General features: G+C 48.5%; 1 protein-coding gene across 3 annotated transcripts; it reads left to right on the forward strand.

The window, feature by feature from the left end:
• The first annotated feature begins 455 nt into the window (after positions 1-455).
• SLC49A3 (solute carrier family 49 member 3) lies at positions 456-20,248 on the forward strand. Of its 3 annotated transcripts, XM_083816520.1 has the most exons (11): positions 458-754; positions 3,848-3,910; positions 6,806-6,964; positions 7,890-8,109; positions 12,286-12,362; positions 12,480-12,617; positions 13,187-13,303; positions 14,241-14,393; positions 15,485-15,642; positions 16,672-16,784; positions 18,264-20,248. In XM_083816520.1, the coding sequence occupies exons 2-11, from the start codon at positions 3,899-3,901 to the stop codon at positions 18,413-18,415; spliced, it is 1,299 nt and encodes a 432-aa protein (XP_083672646.1). In that variant the 5' UTR covers positions 458-754; positions 3,848-3,898; the 3' UTR covers positions 18,416-20,248. The 3 variants fall into 3 exon arrangements, with proteins under 3 accessions (XP_083672645.1, XP_083672646.1, XP_083672644.1); XM_083816518.1 differs by lacking the exon at positions 3,848-3,910 and having other exon boundaries at positions 461-754; XM_083816519.1 differs by lacking the exons at positions 3,848-3,910; positions 16,672-16,784 and having other exon boundaries at positions 456-754.
• Positions 20,249-20,643: the final 395 nt, after the last annotated feature.

The raw sequence follows: 20,643 nt of genomic DNA on the forward strand, positions 1-20,643 counted from the left end.
ACAAAGATCTCTCAGACAGTATCTCCTCCACTGTCCTGCTACAACTCACTCCTGGACCCTACTGCAGGTAGAAAGCCGTGCATCATGCGATCTTGATGTCAAAAATCACAGAATTGCAGAACCATTAAGGTTGGAAGAGACCTCCAAGATCACCTGGTCCAACCACCCCTCTACCACCAATGTCACCCACTAAACCATGTCCCTAAGCACCACGTCCAACCTTTCCTTGAACATCCCCAGGGACGGTGACTCCACCACCTCCCTGGGCAACCCGTCCCAGTGCCTGACTGCTCTTTCTGAGAAGAAATGTCTCCAAATTTCCAACCTGAACCTCCCCTGGCGCAACCTGAGGCCACTCCCTCTGGTCCTATCACTGGTCACCTGCGAGAAGAGGCCGACCCTAATGCAGAACCGGGCTGAACGTGTCAGCTCTCCTTATTTTTCTCCGACAAGCAGGGGAGGAGCACCCCACACGGGGCCGGGGGCGGCCTCCCGCCCCGTGCCCGCCCCGGGGAGGGCTCACAGCGGGGCGGGGCCGGGCCGGGCCGTGCTGAGGCGATCCGAGCCGACCCGAGCCGACCCGACCCGATCCCCTCCGACCCGACCCGATCCGCTGTCAGCCGCGATGGAGCAGGACGAGGCGTCCGGCCTGCTGCCGGAGCGCGGCCTGTCGCGGCTGTCCCGCTTCAAGGCGTACCGGCGGCGGTGGTTCCTGCTGGCGGTGGTGTGCCTGCTCAACTGCTCCAACGCCATGGTGAGCCCCGGGCCGGCGGCACCGCCGACCCCAGCCGCGGAGCGGGGCGGCCCCGGCGGCTGCTGGTGGCTGAGGGGGGCCGGCAGCGCCGCCCCGGGGTGCTGGGGCAGGGAGGGAAGGGGCAGGCTGCGGGGTTTGGGCGGCAGGCTTGTGGCCCTGCCCGAGGTTTGGGGCCGGAGGGAGTGCGGGGTGGGTCTGGAAGGCAGCAGGAAGGCGAGCAGGGCCGGGACGGAGATAAACGGGGTCGGGAGGGCAGGGGGGGGGGTTGCTGCGGAGAGCGGTTGTGGCCCTCGGGTGGGCACGGGGGTGAGGGCAAGGAGCAGGAGATGGCGTCCCTGTGCTGCTGGCCTGCGCCGGAGGAGTTCCCCGGGCAGGGAAAGGAGCTAGGAGGTGTCCTTGCTGGGGTTTGCGGCACATGCAGGAGTGTTTCTGTGCTAAACAACACTGCCGCGGGGACTTCTGGTCACACACGGGTGCTCAGTTCTGAAAAACATCAAAGAAAGGGATGCCAAAGCACACCTCGCCCGCTGAGCCGGTTAAAACCAAGTTCAGTAGTTACTGAGGTAGGTGCATGAAGTTTCCCCCTTCCAAATCGTTGCTCATTTCCCCTTAAACAAATTGGAAGTCCAAATCGCTGCTCACCAAGCCATTGAAGACGTTGCTGGTAATTATCAGGCCAGTGCAGAATTATTCATGCGCCTGAGGATTACTATGCCACGAACGCAGGCTGTCTGGCAGCCACGATATTGAGCATTGCAACCTGCAAACACTTAAATGCTGGGAAGGAAGAGTAGGTCGTCCGTGATGCAAGAGTGCCAGAGCAGAGAAACAAGAAAAATACAGTGAGAATCAAGTAATATACTGAAACACCAAAAAAGCGAAGATACCCTCACATAGGGAAGCTCATATCCTTTGATAGTGTAAAAAGGTGTCCTGCAGAAAAGCGATGAGAAGCACTGTTTCTTGCAGCTCAGTCAGCACAGCACAAGAACACGATGTAACAGGAAGGCACCGCTGTTAGGTTAGGTGTCTGACCCTACTCAGTGTGGATAGTGGCATCATGGGTGAAGGGCGCTGCACAAAGCTTTCCAGGCCGCCTTGGCAGACTTGCACTTTGCTAAACACTAGTAGTGAACTTGGAGAGGTACTTGAAGTGGAGCTTTTGATGTCTGTCGCCCTGACATGGGTCAAATTGCTGAAAACTTTGTAGCCCCGAATGATCCTGCAGTTGTCTTTCTGCTTGGTCTCTTGCCAACTTCAAACTCTCCACTGCATTATTTTGCCACTGTAGCAACTTGAGCCAGAACTTGACCACTTCGAAATTGTGTGCTCAGTAAATACCCTAGGGTAGCAATACTGTTTCTAAGCCGCGGCAGGTCTGGAATTACAAGCATGCTGACATAAAAAGTTGTTACCAAACATATCCTGATGCTAATGTTTCTCCTAAAGATTCCAGACAAAAGTCACATGAAAATGGAGGGAGTGGTTGAAACGACATGACAGTCACGTGGTTGGTTTCTGTTTAAAAGTTCCAGATGGAAAGATTAATTTACCAGTTCTGCGGTGTGAAAATTGCCATGGAAGTTGAGTCCTTAATTCCTGTCCAGATGTTGCATGCAGTACTTTGTCCTATGTATACCTGTGTCGGTCTGTCTGCAAAATGCCTGTGGTGAGGATGCGTGACTTACGAGTTGTCTTACTTGGAGAGAACAGGTCACCTTGTGGGGTGGACCAAGCTCCCAGGACGATGCTGTGTATTCTTCACTCTTACCCATGCACGCATGCAGCTTTCTATTAGTGGCCTTCGATGTCACTGGAAGTGACAGACAGCAGACAATCCTGAGAGAGAGAGGCTGTTGTCAGTATCATGAACACAATGTAGGAGCAAACTTGTCAGCAGGAAAGCACGCTCAGTCATGCAGCAAGGGCAGGATGAGAAAGAAATGGTTCTTTGTTCATTCTGTGCTAGGATTGTGGTTGGGCAAAGCCGGGGCAGATCATGTGGTGCTGAGAGAGGAACTGCTTCCTCCTGCTCTGCATCATCATGTGAAATCCTTTCTTTAAGCGGGGAACATAGCAGGGTAGATAAGGCATAAGGAGGGCTTTCACACCAAAGGTAAATGGTCTCTTTCTTCCGTCTCTGTTACTGACCTGGGTTTAAAAGCCTCTGTCTCTGATTTTTACAAAGTGGCTACTATCTTGCTGAAGTTTGGTTCTCATTTCCTAAATCCTGCTATTCTGGAAATTGCTAGCTGAAAAGATCTTAAAAAGTCCATAAGTAGGCACTGTCTACCATGTTCACTTCCTGCCTGAAGTCCTGGGCCAAGAGGTTCTTCTGACCATCGCTAAGCTAAGCTTAGATGATTGCTCCCCAGACGTCTTTTGCCACCACTTCAGTTGAGGGGTGACCTAACTGTGCCTGTGGTTGCTCTCCAGATTTGTGAAACTGATGCTGTGGTTTTCAGTGTGTGGCTTTTTTAACTTGAAGCCTTAATGTAGGTTCTAATGTAGGTTCTTAATGTAGGTAAACTACTCCCTGTAGTAGTCAGGGAGTGCTGACAGCTGCTCTAGCAGTGGACTGCTTCAGCAACACCTTCTTCCTCTTTGCCTCCTTACTACTGAGCTCAAAGGGTGGAAACTGTGCTTCGCAGGAGGAACTGCTTCTTGCCTTAATGCTGGGGACAGAGAAAAGCACAGAGAAATGAAAGCGAGAGTGTTTCCTGCCTTGTTCTGTGCCTGTCAGCATGAGCACGCTGGAGAGGAGGAGGAGAGCCGAGGGCTGGAGCTGGCTCACACATGGCTAGACGGTTCCTGACTCACCTGCCTGGAGGACTTACACCACCACTTGGTGTACTTGGGAGAGGAAGGAGAGCCCCACGAGTGGAGACGGCGTGCTCCAGGGCAGGGTGCACACGCTCCTCACCCGCACCTGTCCGGCCCAGCAGTGCCCTTGTAGATACGCATGCGCACACAGCTGCCACCACCTGGCCCTTGTGTCCTGCCAGTCTTCCCAAGAGCTGTAAGAGGCTAAAACTGAGATCCACGTGGGGATCTGACCCATCTGGAGGTCTCACCTCTGTCCTTCCTTCCTAGGCAGCTGCGGGGGCTCTTTGCTTCCAGTCTTTGCATCCGTTTTGGTGACCAATGAGCTTGAAGGTGAGGAACCTGGTGTAGGAGCTTCGTGGCTTGGTCTCAGGAGAGGAGGAATCCTGCATGCCTCAGAGGGACATGCAGCATCAGCTTCAGAACAGCCACGGTGCTGTGATCCTGGTGCGTGGGAGAGAGCACGCTGAGGCTGGGACAGCTGCTGCAGGCAGCGCCTGGCTGAGGGTTGCTGAGCTGTGCCTGTCATAAAGCAGAAGGTCCCATTTCATGTAAGCCATCCCCTTGGCTCCTCCTTTTCAAGCTGCGCAGAAAAGGTGTTACAGGGGCACGGCCACGCCATGCCGGCCATTAGCCTGACAAAGTGGCCTACCTTCCACCCTGCCTGGTTGCATGTGCTTGCCGTTCTACAAATCGTATTGCTTGTCACATTTAAAATCCTGATTTATTGGCGAGGGGGGTAGACGTTGGTAAACAGCTTGCGTTTCATGAAAACTAACGTTTTCCTACACCTTCTGGTGGGGCTGTGCCTGGCTATGTGTGTGATGCGTCAACACCAACCCTGAGTGCTCCCTGAGCTCTGGAAATCCTAGGGCTGTGTTTATGTTTCCCTGTGCAGCTCACAGCTGTTGCTTACCGAAGTGAGTCTGTCTGTCCTGCCCTCACCTTGCTGCCGTTCCAGGCAGGAGTGGAGGTGCTGCTGCAGTGGGAGGGAGGGCAGATGCTTGGCACCTTTGGGACGGGTGGAGGGGAGTTGGGTCCTGCATGTGAGATGGACCCTGGGCGGTTCGTGTGGGAGTGAAAAAAGTAAAGGCGGTGGGACAGAGGAACAGAACCTGGGGAAGGTGGAGGTGGAAAGGGCATGAGAGCAGGAGAAAAGCTAGAGGGTTTGGGCGAGGAAGAGGGCTGGATCAATTTCTTAGAATCAGTTGAGAGTTTACGAGGGAGAGAGAGCAGCAAAGAAGCTTAGACAGAATGAGAACAGCTGTAAATTAAAAGCATAGGAGTGCCCAAGCAGGCCTGCAGTGAGCAGGCAGCCCCATAGCAGGAGATGCGGGAGAAGAAAAATCAAAATGCCAGCTAAAAGAAAGTCAAAGCAAAGGGAGGGAGAGCTGAAAGTGGAGACAGGCCCCCTCCAGCGTCAGTATCGGTCAGATAGCTTGAGTTTCAGTGCACTTGCTTTCTATGGTGATCCCACATACTCCATCGCCAAAGGAGGTGTGAAGGGGGCTCTCCTGTAATTGTGAATATAAAGATACCATGGGTGGAAAATATTTCTGTCTTCTTCTTCTTTTGATGGGGCATAGATATACCCAGGCAGCCAGCTGTGTGCTGAAATCATTGGGGTGCAATTTCTTTCCTCACTCACGATCTTCATCCACCTAATTGTGGAATGTGAGTAAACGCTGAACCCGCTCCCAGCAAGAGCCTTGGCTGATCACAGAAAGCTGTGTCTGAGGCCAGTGCTGCGATGTGAGCGTTGTGTTGAACGCAGATCTGGCATCTCAGCTCACTGGAGAGCTGCAGAAAAGGCTGATGCTGGGAGTCTGTGCTAGGCCACTGGTAACACATGCACAGCTTCTCTGCCACTGGCATTTACTTATGACATCCCTGCTAGCAGAAGAGCTTAGAAGATCAGTGATTTGCTTGTGGCTACTCTCACAGAGTGATGCCAGGAAGGAAGAAGAGGCCACCTCCCATTCTGTTTCCATTTAATCTGGTAGCTTTCATGGTCTCTGGCATGTAAGAAGTCAATAGGAGCACTGGAGAAAACCAGTAGCAGGGTGTCGGGTCTCACCCCCCTATGAGGTTACCCAAGCCCTTTCAGTTATGCATTAACACGCATCTCGTGTCTGCACAATGCAGGCAGTGAAGGGGAAGCTTGTGATGGCAGAGAGGGGTACCTGAAAAGAGGCAGTGGGCTGGAGTTATTTTCTAGGAAAGCTGAAGGTTTTTATTCATGTTTCTACAGACTTTATCATCTCAGGTATTCATCACCTGCATGATCATCACCTAACAGTGGAGTAGCTTATGTCCACATCATTGAAACCCATTTTTAGGTTAGGCCAGTCTTTTTGTAGAGCACCAAAGAGGGGATCTTAGCAAAGGATGCACAGAAGTATCTGTACATCTGGGATGGTACTCTTACTTCTTTCTTGTGGGCATGACCTCAGGACTGATTTCAGGATCAAAGCAGGCCTTATCATTCCCAGAAGAAACCAGGAGCAGACAGTAATTTTGTGAAACCAGTGCGACTAAAACAGGGTGTAGGGGAATATTTTCAGATAAGGCACTGGAAGGATCAGTTGCATCGTTATTAATGTACCTTTTGTGTTTCCCTGTCATATGTTCTGATATGTATGCAAATTTCTAGGTCCTCTCCCAGCCATTGAGTGTGTGTAGGACAGCATGAAACAAAATACTCCGTGTGGCAAGGGTGAACCTCTTGGCTGACAAATAGCAAATATGTTCTTACAGTGACACATCCAGAGCTTGATAACAGCCAATAATGCTAGGCTGAGTTTAAGAGGCTGCAAGTTGCAGAGAGGAGAAGTTAGCCTCTGTTTTGTTAATGCTAATGCAGGGGGATTGCTTGTAGTTTACATCAGGTAAGTATGTGTGTCGGGGGCCAATGTGTTCAGCCTGAGGAGAGAAAAAGGTACGGACCTCCACTTCAGCCAGCTTCCAGCAGCAAGGCAGGAGAATTGGGGATGAGAAAGTGAAATGGATGAGGAGCTCAGGGTCAAGATAATGATGGGGTCAGTGCCAAAATACTACCAGCATGCAAACACTGAAGGTCTGAGTTTTAATTACTAGCCTTAACATCCGAATTTCAAGGAGAGACTAAGACAGTCAGCCTCTTCATGATGTAATTATTTTGAGGGGATGCTGAAAATCTGTTCTGGTAAAGGTGTTCATGCATACCTACCTTTGTCCTCTCTTCTGCAGCTGTGGCTGACCTTTGCTCCTGTGGCTGACAAGACAGCTGCCTACTTCCACATTTCCCTGGAGATGGTCAACTGGCTCTCAATAGTGTACCTGCTCATCTCGATCCCATTTGGTCTGGTGGCAACATGGGTTCTCGACAGCGTGGGGCTCAGATGCGCCGTGAGTTGAACTGTTCTGTTACCCTGAGGGTTTTTCACCCGGAGACAGAAGTGGTGACATCCCCGTGGATTTAGCTGCACAAAGCACTAGCATGTGTACTGTGAATGGGAGTCTTGCCAAGTGCAGCAGAGGATGGGTGTGTTGAAAGCTCGGTTCTATTTCAGTAATAGCTGTCACCACCTCTGAGGGGGGGGGAGCTGTAGGAAAAGTCAGAGTAATGTTGCATCCCTACTTGCCTTTTTCTGCTTCGGTTTTTGTTGTCTTAGCCAACTGACAGGGACAGACGGTGTGAGCTGACTCTGTGAAGAGCTTGCTGGAGTCAGGCAAGGTTTGCTAGTGAAGACTGTTAACACAACTATTTTGCGAGGCCATTTTAAAGAGTAGCAGGGCAGGGTGCAAGCAAGCAAGAGACCCTTGTCATCTTACAGCTTGCTCAGTGCAAAGCCAACTTGGGATCTCAGCACAGCCTTCCCAAAAGCAGAGATGCTGGGGTTGTGGCACTGAGACACTAGCACTCTAGCAGGACCTGTATACTGCCTGACTTATTTCCACGGTCTTTGAATTGTCACAACAACATACATGGGTGATGGTGCAAACTTGAAAACAGAGTGAAAGTAGTGAACTTTGGACTTCTCCTCAATTCCACGATGGTACCTACTGTCTTGCACAAGCTACATGATGGTGTAGAGCAGGACAGCCTTCTTGCTCCTTAAGGGGACTGGTAAAGAGGTTACTGTTGGGTCAGGGGCATCCTGCAGTGAGCCAGAGGGATGGGGACAGTCTGCAGGCAACTTTCTGTGCAGCAGCTATTAACAACCCAGTGTCTCCTGTAGTGCATCTGAGACTTGTTTATGCTGTCCTGTTGCGTTAAGTTCTGTCCTTTAGGCTGCAGCACACAACTCCTGGCTATTTCTGCTTGCTGCAGGTGATCCTGAGTGCGTGGCTGAACATGACGGGTAGCATCATCCGGATGTTCAGTGTCATGAAGTTCATGAGCTTGGGCTCCCAGAATTACTGGTACCTGTTTGTTGGTCAGTGCCTCTGCGCACTGGCTCAGCCCCTTGTCATCTTTTCGCCGACAAAGCTGGCAGCGCTATGGTTCCCGGACCACCAGAGAGCAACAGCAAACATGATCTCATCAATGTGTAAGTGACAGCTGCAGAGTAATATTATTGCTGCCTTGCAGAACTTGATAGCATTTGTTTGCCTTTCAGAAACAGAAGGCAGAGGAAACCCTCTGTACCACAGCTTTTTTGCCTTGCAAATACAGCTCTGCATGAGTGTTGTAAACATGTGCAATTAAACCCGTGGCTTCGAGGCCTCATAAGACAGACAGGCATTTCCACACTGGGGAGCAAGAAGTGGGCTTTAACCACATGGAGATGCAAAGGGACCCTCTCCCCTAACAAGGCAACCGTCTTTGCCCAAATATCATGGTGATTGAGGACAGCCTTCAGTGTTATTAAATATAATGTCTTTGTAGTGGTCTTATCTCTGGAACTTGTAGAGCAAGTCTCCAATTTGCAAGTGATGCTTGTGATCACAGTTGTCAAATTCTGTAACCAGGTAGAGGTGAGGCTGCAGCATCCATTTTATCTACCAGTTCTTCCAGTAGCAAGGCTGAGCTTGTATTCCAAATGATACATGCATACCTGCATTAAACATACTCAGCTGGCCATGCAAACACATTGAGTGTTCTAAATGCAGCAGGACTACCCACACAAACCAATTCTTGCTTGTGAAGTCCCTGAGGTAAAGTGCCTGGAAGCTGGGAAACTGGAGAGGAGGCACCAGGTATGCTTGCTCTGATCCCATCCCTCTCCTGGTTGCTTGTTTCCTGCTAGATAGAGAGAACTGCACTTGATAGACCTCTTTCCTCCCTCTGTGTGACATTTTCCCCAGCTTCTCTCTCCAAGGACTTGCAAGGTGCCCCAGAATCTAGGCTGGCCCACTGACTCCAGCTGGCAAATCTCACGTTACCTGCACGTACGGGAGAGCTCCACCTGTACTTGCCTCCACACTGCCTTGGATTTGTGTGGGAAGGGATAAGTCAGAGGAAAAAGCTAGTGTAGGAGGACAGCTATACGGCTTTCCAATGTTGGTGTGCTGGTGCAAACGCAGAGCATGGGTGCTATTATTTAGCAAGAATGGATTGGTGATGTCAGAACAAAGCAATTCCTTTTTGTACTGCCTTCCCTAGAGTAGGGTGCACCTGATAGCTCACCTTCTTCCCCTAGGGCTGAAGTAGATCTTCACCTTCCCTGCTGGAGAAGGATCTCTGTTGTCAGTGGGGTGCGATACAGTTACTATCAGAGGAGTACAGAAGTCGCTGGTGGGGACCACTGGGCACTGCTATCCTTCACAGTGTGAAGGATCACAGCCTCCAGAAAACTTTTTTTTTTTTTTTTTAAAGTGAGAGCAGCCAGAGCAGCCAAATAGTATTTCACTGACACAGTGACCTTAGCCCCTACAAGAATAAATGGATTTAACTATGAGAACAAATACATCTGAAGAGCAAGGGACAGCAGATACCCAAGATCTGAAGCTGTTCAATCTGTGGCATGTTGAGATACCAGCGTGAGGACTGAAAGGGCTGTTATTATTATCTGCTGCAATGCTTGCATATTGTTGTTTAGCAAGCATCCATTAATGGTTTCTGGTTACACCCATTACTGTACAAAATCAGGATTTCATTTTTAAAAAGTTTGAATATTGCCTAGAAGGAGCATCAGCCACAGCCCAGTCATTTACTTCAGTGGTTAATTACCTCACTGGCAAATGCCTACATGTTACTTCTCATCTTGATGCTCCTTATCCCCCAGCCACTGAGTCTCGTTGCACCTGTTTGGCAAGTAGTTATGGACAGTCACCTCATCTCTCCTTTGTCTAGAAAGGCTGAACTGCTCCAATGCAATCACTTCACAGGCACGTTTCCCTCTTCCTCTTCCCACATATCTCCACGTCTGCCTGTTGCTCACATCAGCTTTTTCTCTCAGCTCGCTCCAGTTTATCACTCCCTGTTTCCTGTGTTAATGCCAAAGCAGCACTTAGTGTTGCACACAGAAACTGGCCCTGCCAGTATCCCCACAGCTTCTGTTAGTACCTCTGAGTAGGATTCGCTGTGTTTGCATGCAGATGAAAACAGACCCTGCAGACAGGATCCAGCTGAGCAGCTGAGATCACTGTGACTCATCTGTGCTCATTGATATTTACCACACTCAGTCGTCCTATCACTTGTAGAGACTTACTCACACAGAAGCAGAACCAGGCCAAGAATGGGTCCCTGTGAAGATGGTGAGAAATTCTTCCATGCACGAAGAAAGACTTGGCTGAGTCCACTGAAGTGGTCTCTGCTTCATCTGCTGGATTCTTTGCTTTCCGTGGTCTGTCAGCATCTCATTTTCTGCACTCTGTTCAGTCTTACTGCACCAGCATCGCTGTCCACAAAACACACAGTCACACAGTGGAGCAGTCCAAGCTAATCCAGGCAAAACTCCTGCACCATTATCTACTGTTGATTAGCTCCAGTGATCTCCTTTCCGTTCTTTCTCAGTCTAGGCCTGTATCGTTTCCCTTCCCAGGAGGAGAAGGCGGAAACCCTGTAATGACTTGGGTAGGCTCACTTAGTCTTTTCAAATTTAGCTCAATGCTTACATTTCCGTCTCCCCCCCCCTCCCTCAGATCTTCTGCTTCACTATGCAGATAGCTCATGGTCATACACATGATCATACTTACAGCCAGTCCCCTACAATGCCCACATTTATTTTACCGAAACGCAGACGTTTAAATCCACCTCCTTGGAAACTGTTGTTTAACTGTGTCCGCTTAATGTTAGTTTGGAGCAGATAACATTTCACCCAGGTCACGTTACATGAACTGGTACTTTCCCAAATGTAGAGCAGAAGTGCTGTGACTGTTGCATGCTATGGCAGTGTTAATGATGCCTCAACAGAACCACGGAACAGAGGAGGCTCTAAGGCACCTCTTAGGATAGTCTGCACAGGCACAGGCCGCCCAGAGAGGCTGCAGAGTCTCTCTCGTGGATATTTAGAAGCCATCTGAACATCGTCTTGGGCAACTGGCTGTAGCTGATCCTGGTCTAAGCAGGAGGGATTGGACTAGATGATCTTAAGAGGCACCTGCCAACCTCATTGATTATTTGTTTTGGTGATTCTGTGTGCACTTTTGCCTTTGGAAGAACTACTTTTGTTCCACACACAATGGAATTTTGTTCTGCATTGATGTAATTCAGCACAGTCCTTCATTTACAGTGTTTGAGCTCTGGGCTGTCCTGCACATCATTAATACCCTCCTGCTGAGGACTGGTGGAAGGTGTACACAGGACACACGCTGTGCACTGGATGGCCAGTCTTCTCAAAATGCAATGCACAGCCCGGCAATAGCAAGGGTTCTCTTTGTTTTAAAAGGGATGTTTTGCTGATTTTTTTTTTTCTGAACTAAATGTCCATATGTTCTCAGAGCTACCAGATCATGGCATGTTTGTTACTTTTGAGAATGAAATTCACAAACACATCAAGCGCAGAAGGGTGGCCAGGCAACTCTCCTTGATGCCTACTACTTTATTGGTATACTCGCTCTACTTGCGGGGGAAGGTTAAGATGGACCAGCTGTGACTTGGCTCTTTCTCCTGAACTGCAAGTGCTTATAGGATGCTGTTTTTCTGCTTACTGTGAAAGATTAGTCTTTCTGTTTTAAGGCTGGATAGCAGTGACAATGGATAATCATATTGCAGGAATGTGTGAGGAGAATGGGGAAAACATGGTGGCAGTGAAATAGGCAGGAGACATTAAACTTGGAGGAAGGCTGAGGAGGTGACACATGAGGGCATCACACTGCATTCAGAAATGTCCCAGCCAGTGCTAGGATGCATACTCTTCTAGCTCCAGATTCAGGTAGGAGTCTAAGATTGCCTGTGGAGAGCATCTCTATTTGTTACTGCTGCTGTATAACATCAGGACAGATGACATGGATTGGCCATCCTCATTTTGTCCCCTCTGATTAGCGTTTACTGGAACAGCCTTACAAGGATGAAGACAACATAATTCATAAATGAAAACCAGGTTCCTGTTACACGAGTTAGGTGTTGTAGGAAAATGGGTTTATATAATGGACTTCCTAAGGGTGGGGGAACAGATGTGGCAACAGTGAGACCTCCTGGTTTCTCCATATATATACCTTGGTCTGTCCATGCTTGTTGCTCTGCTACATACTGCAACTCTGATGCTGACTTGGTAGTAGGGATTGACAGGTGATTATGACTGCTTGCATGAATAACATATTTTTCTTTTATTTTCTTTCAGCCAATCCCTTGGGTATTCTCATAGCAAACGTGCTGTCACCTATACTAGTTCCTGAAGGAAAGCACATCCCATTAATGGTAAATGAAAACTGGCTTAATCAGCCAGCTGGGCTGATTGGGGTCCAGCTTGTTTTTATATTTGGAAGCAGTGGAGCTGGAAAGACTGGTAACATGTCTTTGCTTTGTGTTGTGTAGCTGGGTGTTTATGCCATCCCAGCGCTAACAGCCTGTGCTCTAGCAACTGTGGGGATTCACGAGAAAGTTCCACCGACACCTCCTTCGGCCAGTGCCACCAACTCCACCTCTCAGCCATTCCTCACAGGGCTCAAAATGGTAAGTGCTGCAGCACAGAGAGAAAACAGTGCTGAAGTGAGGGATGCAGCCCTGCCAGACAGGGACGCGCTGCGGAATCTGCTGACAAAGCAGACTCTGAATTGCTCTCCACCAAACCTGGCACAGAAAGCCTCCTGAAGGAGACCAGGTTCCCTTCCTTCCTCAGGGAGTGGAAGCTGCTCACAGCAAAGCTGTGAGAGACGTTACCTGACCGTTCAGCCTCTGGATGGCTGCTGTTCAGCTGGCTAACAGGCACATCTGAACTCATCCAAGAGGACCACACAACCTGAGCCTTCTGAGGTGGTAACGGATGCGGTAATGGGTAGGACAGCACGTGGCAAAGCAAAGAAAGAATTTGGGACACTGAAGAGATCCCTTCTTCCTATATGGTCTCTGCTTTTACTTGTCTGCTGGCTGAACTGACAGGAGAGAGCCAAAGTTCCTTAGTGCTCACAGGGTTGCCCTCAATGTTTTTGAGGGGTCAGAGCCTCAGATCCTCAAGTCTATTTGTCACAGCCTGGCCTTTCTTCCCTCTTTGCTTGTTTAAATATGTTAACTTTTTTCTCTAGCTCCTGAGAAACAAGCCGTACATCATCCTGGCAGTATGCTTTGGAGGAGGAATTGGGATGTTTACCTGCTTTTCGGCTCTACTAGAACAAATCCTTTGTGAAAAGGGTTATTCAAATGTGAGTCTTCCTCCTTTCATCCCCACTGTCCACAGCATCTGTGATAGAATCAAGATAATTTTCCCAATAAGCGACTTAGAACAAAATGAAGACAAAATTAATATGATGCAGTTTCTCATATCTTATTTGCTTGTATTATTTAACATAGGTTAAGCAGTACATTAATGCATAGCACAGGCAATCTTTCAGTGTAATGGATGATTTGTGTTTCTATTACTGCCTCTGGCCAGGCTCCCATTTGCAAATGAAAAGCTTTTTCTCCCTAAACACTATTTAGGAAAAAAAAAGTGTTCCATTTTTTCTTAAGCACTCCAGAGCACTGATGTCTAAGCAGCCTTCTGACATCTTTCCCAAAGGGGGATGGAGGCTCCGATGGGCCCTGGAGTGAGCAGGACATGGAAGGCAGGCTGGTGCAATTTCCTTTTTTCTTTGGACAGTCTTACACGAAGCCAAGGCAGTAGGAAGTCACAGGTGCTGCAACAGCTCTGTTTCCCCATCCTTTCCTGGACTCTGGCCAGGTGCAGCTTTTACAGCTGAGCACAGGGCATGCACAGGTGAGATTCTTCCTGTTGTCTCTGTGCAGTAGCAAGGGGCTGTTTCGGTTCCTGCATTTCCCCTTCAGTCCTGCTGCTTGTACTCTCCTGGAGGTCCTCTTAACTCTCCAGCTGATAGGTCTGCACGTCTATACACCTGCTCTGCACGCAGCCTTCCTTCTCAGGCGTACCAAGATTTGATGTCCATTGAGACCGTGGTGCTGTGACCCAGTTGTCCACAAGCGTGTGATTCGGGGCCCAGTTATTTGCTACTCATAGTCCTTCGGGGGAAACTTGCCCTACCACAGAAAGTGATATACTAGCAGCAGGCAGATGGGTCAGTGACATTAAAACCTCTTCCTAACCACTCTCTTTTCTTGGCTGCTTGTTTTTCTGCCCTCCAGGTATTTGCCGGCCTGAATGGTGCACTGTTCACAGTCTTTGGTTTGTTGGGAGCCTTCCTGCTAGGACTGTATGTTGACCGGACGAGGAATTTTATAGAGTCCACCAAGATCTGTTTCTGTCTGAGCGCGCTTGCCAGCATCGTGTTCGCAGTGGTGAGTTCTCACTTGCATTGCACCATACCTGTGGGCTTACTTCTGTTGCCATCTAATAAACCATCAACTCAAAACAGGGTGATTTGACTTAATAGCATTTATTAAGTTACATGTTCTACTTTGGGATAATCCACCCGGGATAGGATTTTTTTACAGAAAAAACATTTCACAAACTGTGGAGCCTCAGACAGACTGCTTCAGGATATAAATTGGTGCAATTTACTCCTTTACACTGGATCACGTCTTCCTTACTTCTCCTCCATTTCCCTGCTTCACCCTCATCCCTTACGGGTTAACTACTAGTTCCGGATAGTAAAATGAAAACCACCCATCAATGAATTTGGATTCCAGACACACAGTTTTCCTTGCCTTTACTAGCTCCAGTCAGGCCTCTGGAGCTGTGCCAGGAGAGACACCTGGTGTTTGTATGTGGTAATTTAAAACATAGTTAAGGAGGTAGCAGCACAGTGGCTGCACGATTTACACCCTTGACTTCACTAGCTCTGGGACAAGGCCATGCTTTTTCCACAAGAGCTAGGGATGAGGCTGTTTTTGACACTAAACTGATCACCAGCTTTTGTGGATGTTTCAGGTGTTTTGTCTGTTGGTTTTGGTTTTTTGTTGGTAGTACTCCTATATTACAAACATGAGTCTGACATGATAAAGAATAGTTTTCAGTTTATACTGAGCTGTAGTAACCCAATGAATTCTCATATGTAACCCACTGCAAATGCCACTTCTGAAATGTTAGCTTTCATCAGGACAGAAGTGTGTGTTTCATGTGGTTCTGGAGGTGCCCTCTTGGTAATTGAGTGCACTCTTCATAAGTTACTGTCCAGGAAATCAAGTCACAGTATCATAATTACATCCACATTTTTCAGATAATTCTGCTGATCCAGTCTCTCTCCTTGCTAAAGTTTGACAGCTAAATCTCCATTGTGTAGCTATTGGTTGACTAGGGGGTCGGAGGAAGAAGAGATGTGGTATTAGTGGACAGAGAGCACTTGGGACTTCCTGCGGGTTATGGGTTCAGAGACATTCTGTGCAGCAATGTTGACACTGAGACCTTGGTGCTGTTATTCTGCCCACAGGCATCTCGGTTCAGAGGTCAGGCCATCGCTTTGGCCATCTCCAGCTCAGTCTTTGGTTTCTTTGGTTTTGCCATCTACCCCATTGCCATGGAGCTGGCTGTGGAGTGCTCCTACCCTGTGGGAGAAGGCACATCTACAGGACTGATTTTCGTTGCAAGGTAAGCACGCTGGTTAAATCCAGCCAACCGTTGAGCTTAGGTTCACACACACGGGTGTGTGGATGCAGCTAGAGCAGAGTGTGGACATCATGCCAGCCATGCTGCCAAACTGCCTCCCTGCTATCCATGTATGCGAGCACGGCAAGGAGGGAGCTGGCTGAGCTGCAGAGCTGATGAGCTTTCCCTGTAGGTTTTAAAGGAAGGAAGAGTGTGAAATTGGTACAGAAAAGGCAAGAAGGAAGCTGGAGGTCTCTCCCTGGATTAAATCCCTCCCCAAAGTAGGATTTAGCCATGCCCTGCCTACCTTTAAAGAAGGAGGGGTCTGTGTGTTCATTCCCACAGCAGTACAGGGAGATGTGAGGTCTCAGTGCTCAGCTGAGGGAGATGGGGCTCACCACTTACGGGGTGGCCGGTCACGCCAGATGGGGCAGTGATGGTCCTTTCCACGATCAGCTTACATACCTTGGGCTGGCACTGGACTACTGCCAGACTCACGGGAGCCCGAAGCAATGATAAACGTGGCCCAGTTCCGCTTGTGTGTGTCAGGTGGAGCCGCAGCAGCAAGAAACACCAGTCAAAGAGGAGCATTAGACACCTCCCTAAGGGGCTGTTGTCTCCCATTGGCTGTGAACTTTGTTGCTGCTTCCGGACAGCTGTGAATGAGGTGGAGGCTGAAGTCTTTTTCCCATCCTCACCCCTGCAGCAGGAGGTATTTCCAAGTCTCTGGCCAGTGACTAAGCCTCATCTCCTTGACAGCTGTAGTTCAACACCTTCTCACCTCCACTGTGGGCGTGCAGTGGTCCTGCCATGCCTGCCCCGTGTTTGGAGGTGTGCTGACTTGGCCACCCTCCGACCCCAGGCCAGTTAACCAAGAACCGGGGTTAGAGGCAGCCATTCATGGCTTTTTCTGCAAGAAGGACCCCACTCCAGAAAGGGACCTTGCTTCCTTCACATCGGGGAAGCTGGGCTTGTCTGCAGCACTGGTGAATGGGTCAGGGGCAGTCACTGCATGCTGGCTTCTCCCCACAGCCAGATTGAAGGTGTGATTTTAATGATTCTGCTACAAGCCCTCACCGTGCGTGTTTCTGAGGACCCATCCTCCACCTGCGCCCTTGACCAGGATGGAGCCCTGGACTGGACAAGTAAGCACATCCCTGGGGAGTGATGCTGGACAATTGCTTGCACCCTACATGTCCCCTGCTTCTGCCCGTATCTCACTGTGAGGGAGCCTGCAAGACTGATTCCCACTGCAGCCTATCTCTTGACCACCTTTTCCAACCTGCCTGTGCACTCTTGCTGCTCCTGCTAAAACAGTCCTGAACGGCTGAAATGGGGAAGACTTCAAAGATGCCAAAAATGCTGCTGATGGCTGTGGGTTACAGTTCCTCTTACAGCCACTTTGCAGAGGCCTGAGCTTCACCAAGCTCCCAAGCAGCTGCTCCGGGGGGAAGAACAGCTTGGGGTCATGGGATACACAACCCTGTCTGTAACACAGCCTGTGCTGCTGTGCAGTGTGGCAGGTCAAGACCACAGACACACTGACTGAAAGTTAATTCCCTTGCATCTGCACACGCAGCTGCGTGGGTCAGTAACATGCCTGTACAGCTCTGTTCTGACTTACTCCATATTTCCCTTCCTTTCCAAGCTGGTCAGGAGAAGAGGCAGCAATTGATAGAAACAGGAACACACAAATTTTTTTTGCTCTGTAGGCTAAACTCTGGTCTTGATCTCTCAGCTGGTTCATATTTATATAACACTGACACCAAGTTCTGGGGACATGCCATAACAGAGGCTGCCAAACACCTTTGTATATAATTCTCAGCTGAGCAGAAATCTCCAGAAGCCACTCCACTTGCTGGTAGGGAACAAGTCATCACAGTAACTGCTCCCAAAAAGCAATTTGGCTGCTTCATGTCTGAAGGTCTGCAACATTCCTCCTCATCAGATCAGAGCTTATGATTAGGTACCCATCCCTACTCATTTGTGGTTTGATATATGCAGGGACATATATGTGGAGAAACGTGTGGAGGTGTTTATTTGAGATACTGTTTGAATAAGACCATAACTACTTCCAGACATTGTATAAATTTCCTTTTTTTTTTTCATCAGAAAAGGTTTTTAAGACACAGGGTTTTTCTTCAGTTAAAGTTTATCTTTAGTGAACCTTTGCTACACCTTGCTTTTAGATAACAAAACAAAGCTACCTGTGAGGACCTGTTCTCTTATGAAGCCCAGGTGTTTTAAGTCTTTCTTGTAATGTCCTTCACCTGCCCCCAACACACAAATGTCCACACACATACACACACAGGTACATGCAAATGCACTCCCACAAACACACTGTGTGCACTGGTGTAAGGCCTCCAACCTGTGGGCCGTGCAGGACACGACTCCTGTAAGCCTTCCACTTTTCACTCAGATCCTCTTCTAAAGCCCTTAGTATGTGAGATGATGTTTGGCTTTTACCAAACTAGTGCTCCCTCACTGTGAGCTGCACGCTGTCCTCAGGGTAGCCACTGGGAACAGATCACCCAGGCTGTGCAGTTGTTAGGGAACTGACCTCTAGACTTCTGCACCATTTGGGATGCGTGGATTCACCCTCTAAAAGTCTATCTTATTTGCAGCTCCAGTGCTGGTGCTGGCTGGCCTCTGCAGTGCCATGGCTTGTTTCTACGTCATCTTCTTCCACACGGACTACAAGCGGCTCCATGCTGAGACGAACAGCGATTTGGTCAGGACAGAAGATACAGAATCAGCAGATGTTCCCGAAGCCTAACAAGGCTGAAAGGGGCATGCCAAGGGCCCAGTTAGGGAAGGACTCAGGCCTATGGGCAGGGACCACGACTGCAAGTGCTCAGCTGGCAGACTGGGGTGTGTGGGTCCTGCTGCACAAGAAGCACCCTGGATTTCACAAGAGGGTGGCTACAGCAATCACTGGGGCACCTTCGCTGATCTTCTCCCAATCTTGTATTTATTTGTGAGTCTGGGCTGTAATACAGGCTGTGCTGCCAGAGGTCAAAGGGGAACTGGATAACTACACAGGTAACAGGGTTTTTTAGCTGACATGATTCAAGCTGAAGAAATGTTGCAGAAGAGTGGAGCATCATATTTCAGCCTTTTTTTCATTTTCATATACATGGATCAGGAGTGAAGCTTTTGGAGAGGTGAAAGTTGATATCACAAACCTGCCGAAGAACTTGCCTTTCAGGACTACGGTTCCCATATTGCATAGCAACTTTTCCACTCTAAGTGTGGAAATAATTATTCGGTAGGAGCTAGAGCACCTGTCTGTTGCAGCAGGGAGGTGTAGGTATATGATCTGTAACACAAATCTGTTGCAATGTCCACTTTGTCCTCTCGCAGAAACAGGAAAAGGAAAGCGCTCCCTGCCATGCTGACTGTAAAAGAAAAAATCAGTGAGCAGCAGAAATTAAGCATAACAGCCTTCCTTGCCCTTTCTGATCCCCTGCCATATGCTGAGACATTCAGGAAAAGTTTGTTTTGGGCTCCTGGTGTTTCCCCATCTGTCCAACAATTCCAATGGCTCAAGCTTTTCACAAGAAGATGAACCTTATGGTTAGAGTTGTGTACTGCACCAAGCGAAGACATGCTCTCACAGAAAAACATTGAGAAAGCAGCTCACTTTTGGGGGAATGGTGTGGCAGCAGCTGGCAAAAGACCTGGCAAAGGTGACCACACAGAGAACGCAGGGCGCCTTCACGAGTTTCTGCAGATGATAGGGGGTTTTGGTGGAAGACCAAGTAAGAAACAATGTCAACAAGCACTTTGGAGTTCTCTCTACAAGCAAAAGCTGTTGCTCAGTGTTTGAAGAGATGGTTAGTAACACAAAAGATCCTGTTTGGAGTTCAGTTCCACTAAGAATTGAAACGGGTACAATTGTTTTTCATTTTACAACAATACTTGCATAGGAGCCCAATGTCCTGCTCTGGTGTTGAGGTCTAAATCTACAGCCTGAGGACTTTTTACCCTATGACATTTTGGTGCTAAAAAATAAGATGGGTGGGACTTGGCGATGCTTCATATCATGCAGCTGGCAGAGGGGATCTCAGTATTTGTTGATTAAGGGAACTTGATGCAAATTGGACCTCTGAAAATACAGTGGCTGTTTTTCTCCAGTCCAGTTAGGGGATAATCACATAGCAAAGAATGCACTTTACCTGATAAACACTAAAGAGCAGCTCTCTCAATGCCTGAATTCTCCTTCCCATTAGCAACTGGATATCTTTCTATTTATAAAATAACTTCCTGCATCCTTCCATGGAGTCTCCTAGTTCCTACAGGTACAGCCTTGATGTCCCTGATAAGCACTGATATCTGTCAAGAGGAGCAGGAAGGAAGTCTTAAACTGAGGTGAAACAAAGTAACTTTGGACCTGTCAGAGGAATGAAATTAACCATCTTTTGCAAACTGACTGGTCAGTTCTGCAGCACTGGACCTAATACACTGAACAGATTAACGCCAGATTTACCCATCACTCCTGAGTCCTACTGTACTGGGAAGCAAAAAGCACTTGGTACTTTATAATTTTATATATTTACAAATGCTTATGTTTTTTAATAAAGGGTGGATTAAGAAAACATTAAGAAAAGACTCATCTTTTTTCACTATATTAAACAAGTATTTTATAGGTCCAAGAGTACATCACATCTGCTACACAGCACAAGGCAAAGGCGTGCTGTAGAGGCACTGTAGTACTGCTAACAGTGGAGCCAGGTAATTCACACAAATACTTAGCTTGCACCATGAGCTGTTTGTACTGGTTCTGCTAATAACACATTTTGTCTTTAGAAAAAAAAAAATCTGGGCATGGGTGCACGCTGGCCTAATTACCACCATAGCTGAAGTCAGCATACTGTGATACACCTTTCTTTAGGGTGCATAACTCAGCTGTCGTTCACATTCAGTGCCTAGAAGAAAACTAGATTACTTGAGAGGTTCAGTGGAAAAGGCACCCCAAAAGGTGCTAGGCAAAACATTAACTAG

The sequence above is a fragment of the Anser anser genome (assembly GCF_964211835.1).
Source record: "Anser anser genome assembly, chromosome: Z".
Classification (NCBI taxonomy): domain Eukaryota; kingdom Metazoa; phylum Chordata; class Aves; order Anseriformes; family Anatidae; genus Anser; species Anser anser.

Excerpts from the sequence above, each read along its gene's own strand:
- SLC49A3 (XM_083816518.1), top strand. The coding sequence starts at position 626 with ATGGAGCAGGACGAGGCGTCCGGCCTGCTGCCGGAGCGCGGCCTGTCG. Across the intron at positions 8,110-12,285 it reads AAACATGATCTCATCAATGT|CCAATCCCTTGGGTATTCTC; the intron begins GTAAGTGACAGC and ends ATTTTCTTTCAG. Across the intron at positions 12,363-12,479 it reads GAAAGCACATCCCATTAATG|CTGGGTGTTTATGCCATCCC; the intron begins GTAAATGAAAAC and ends TGTGTTGTGTAG.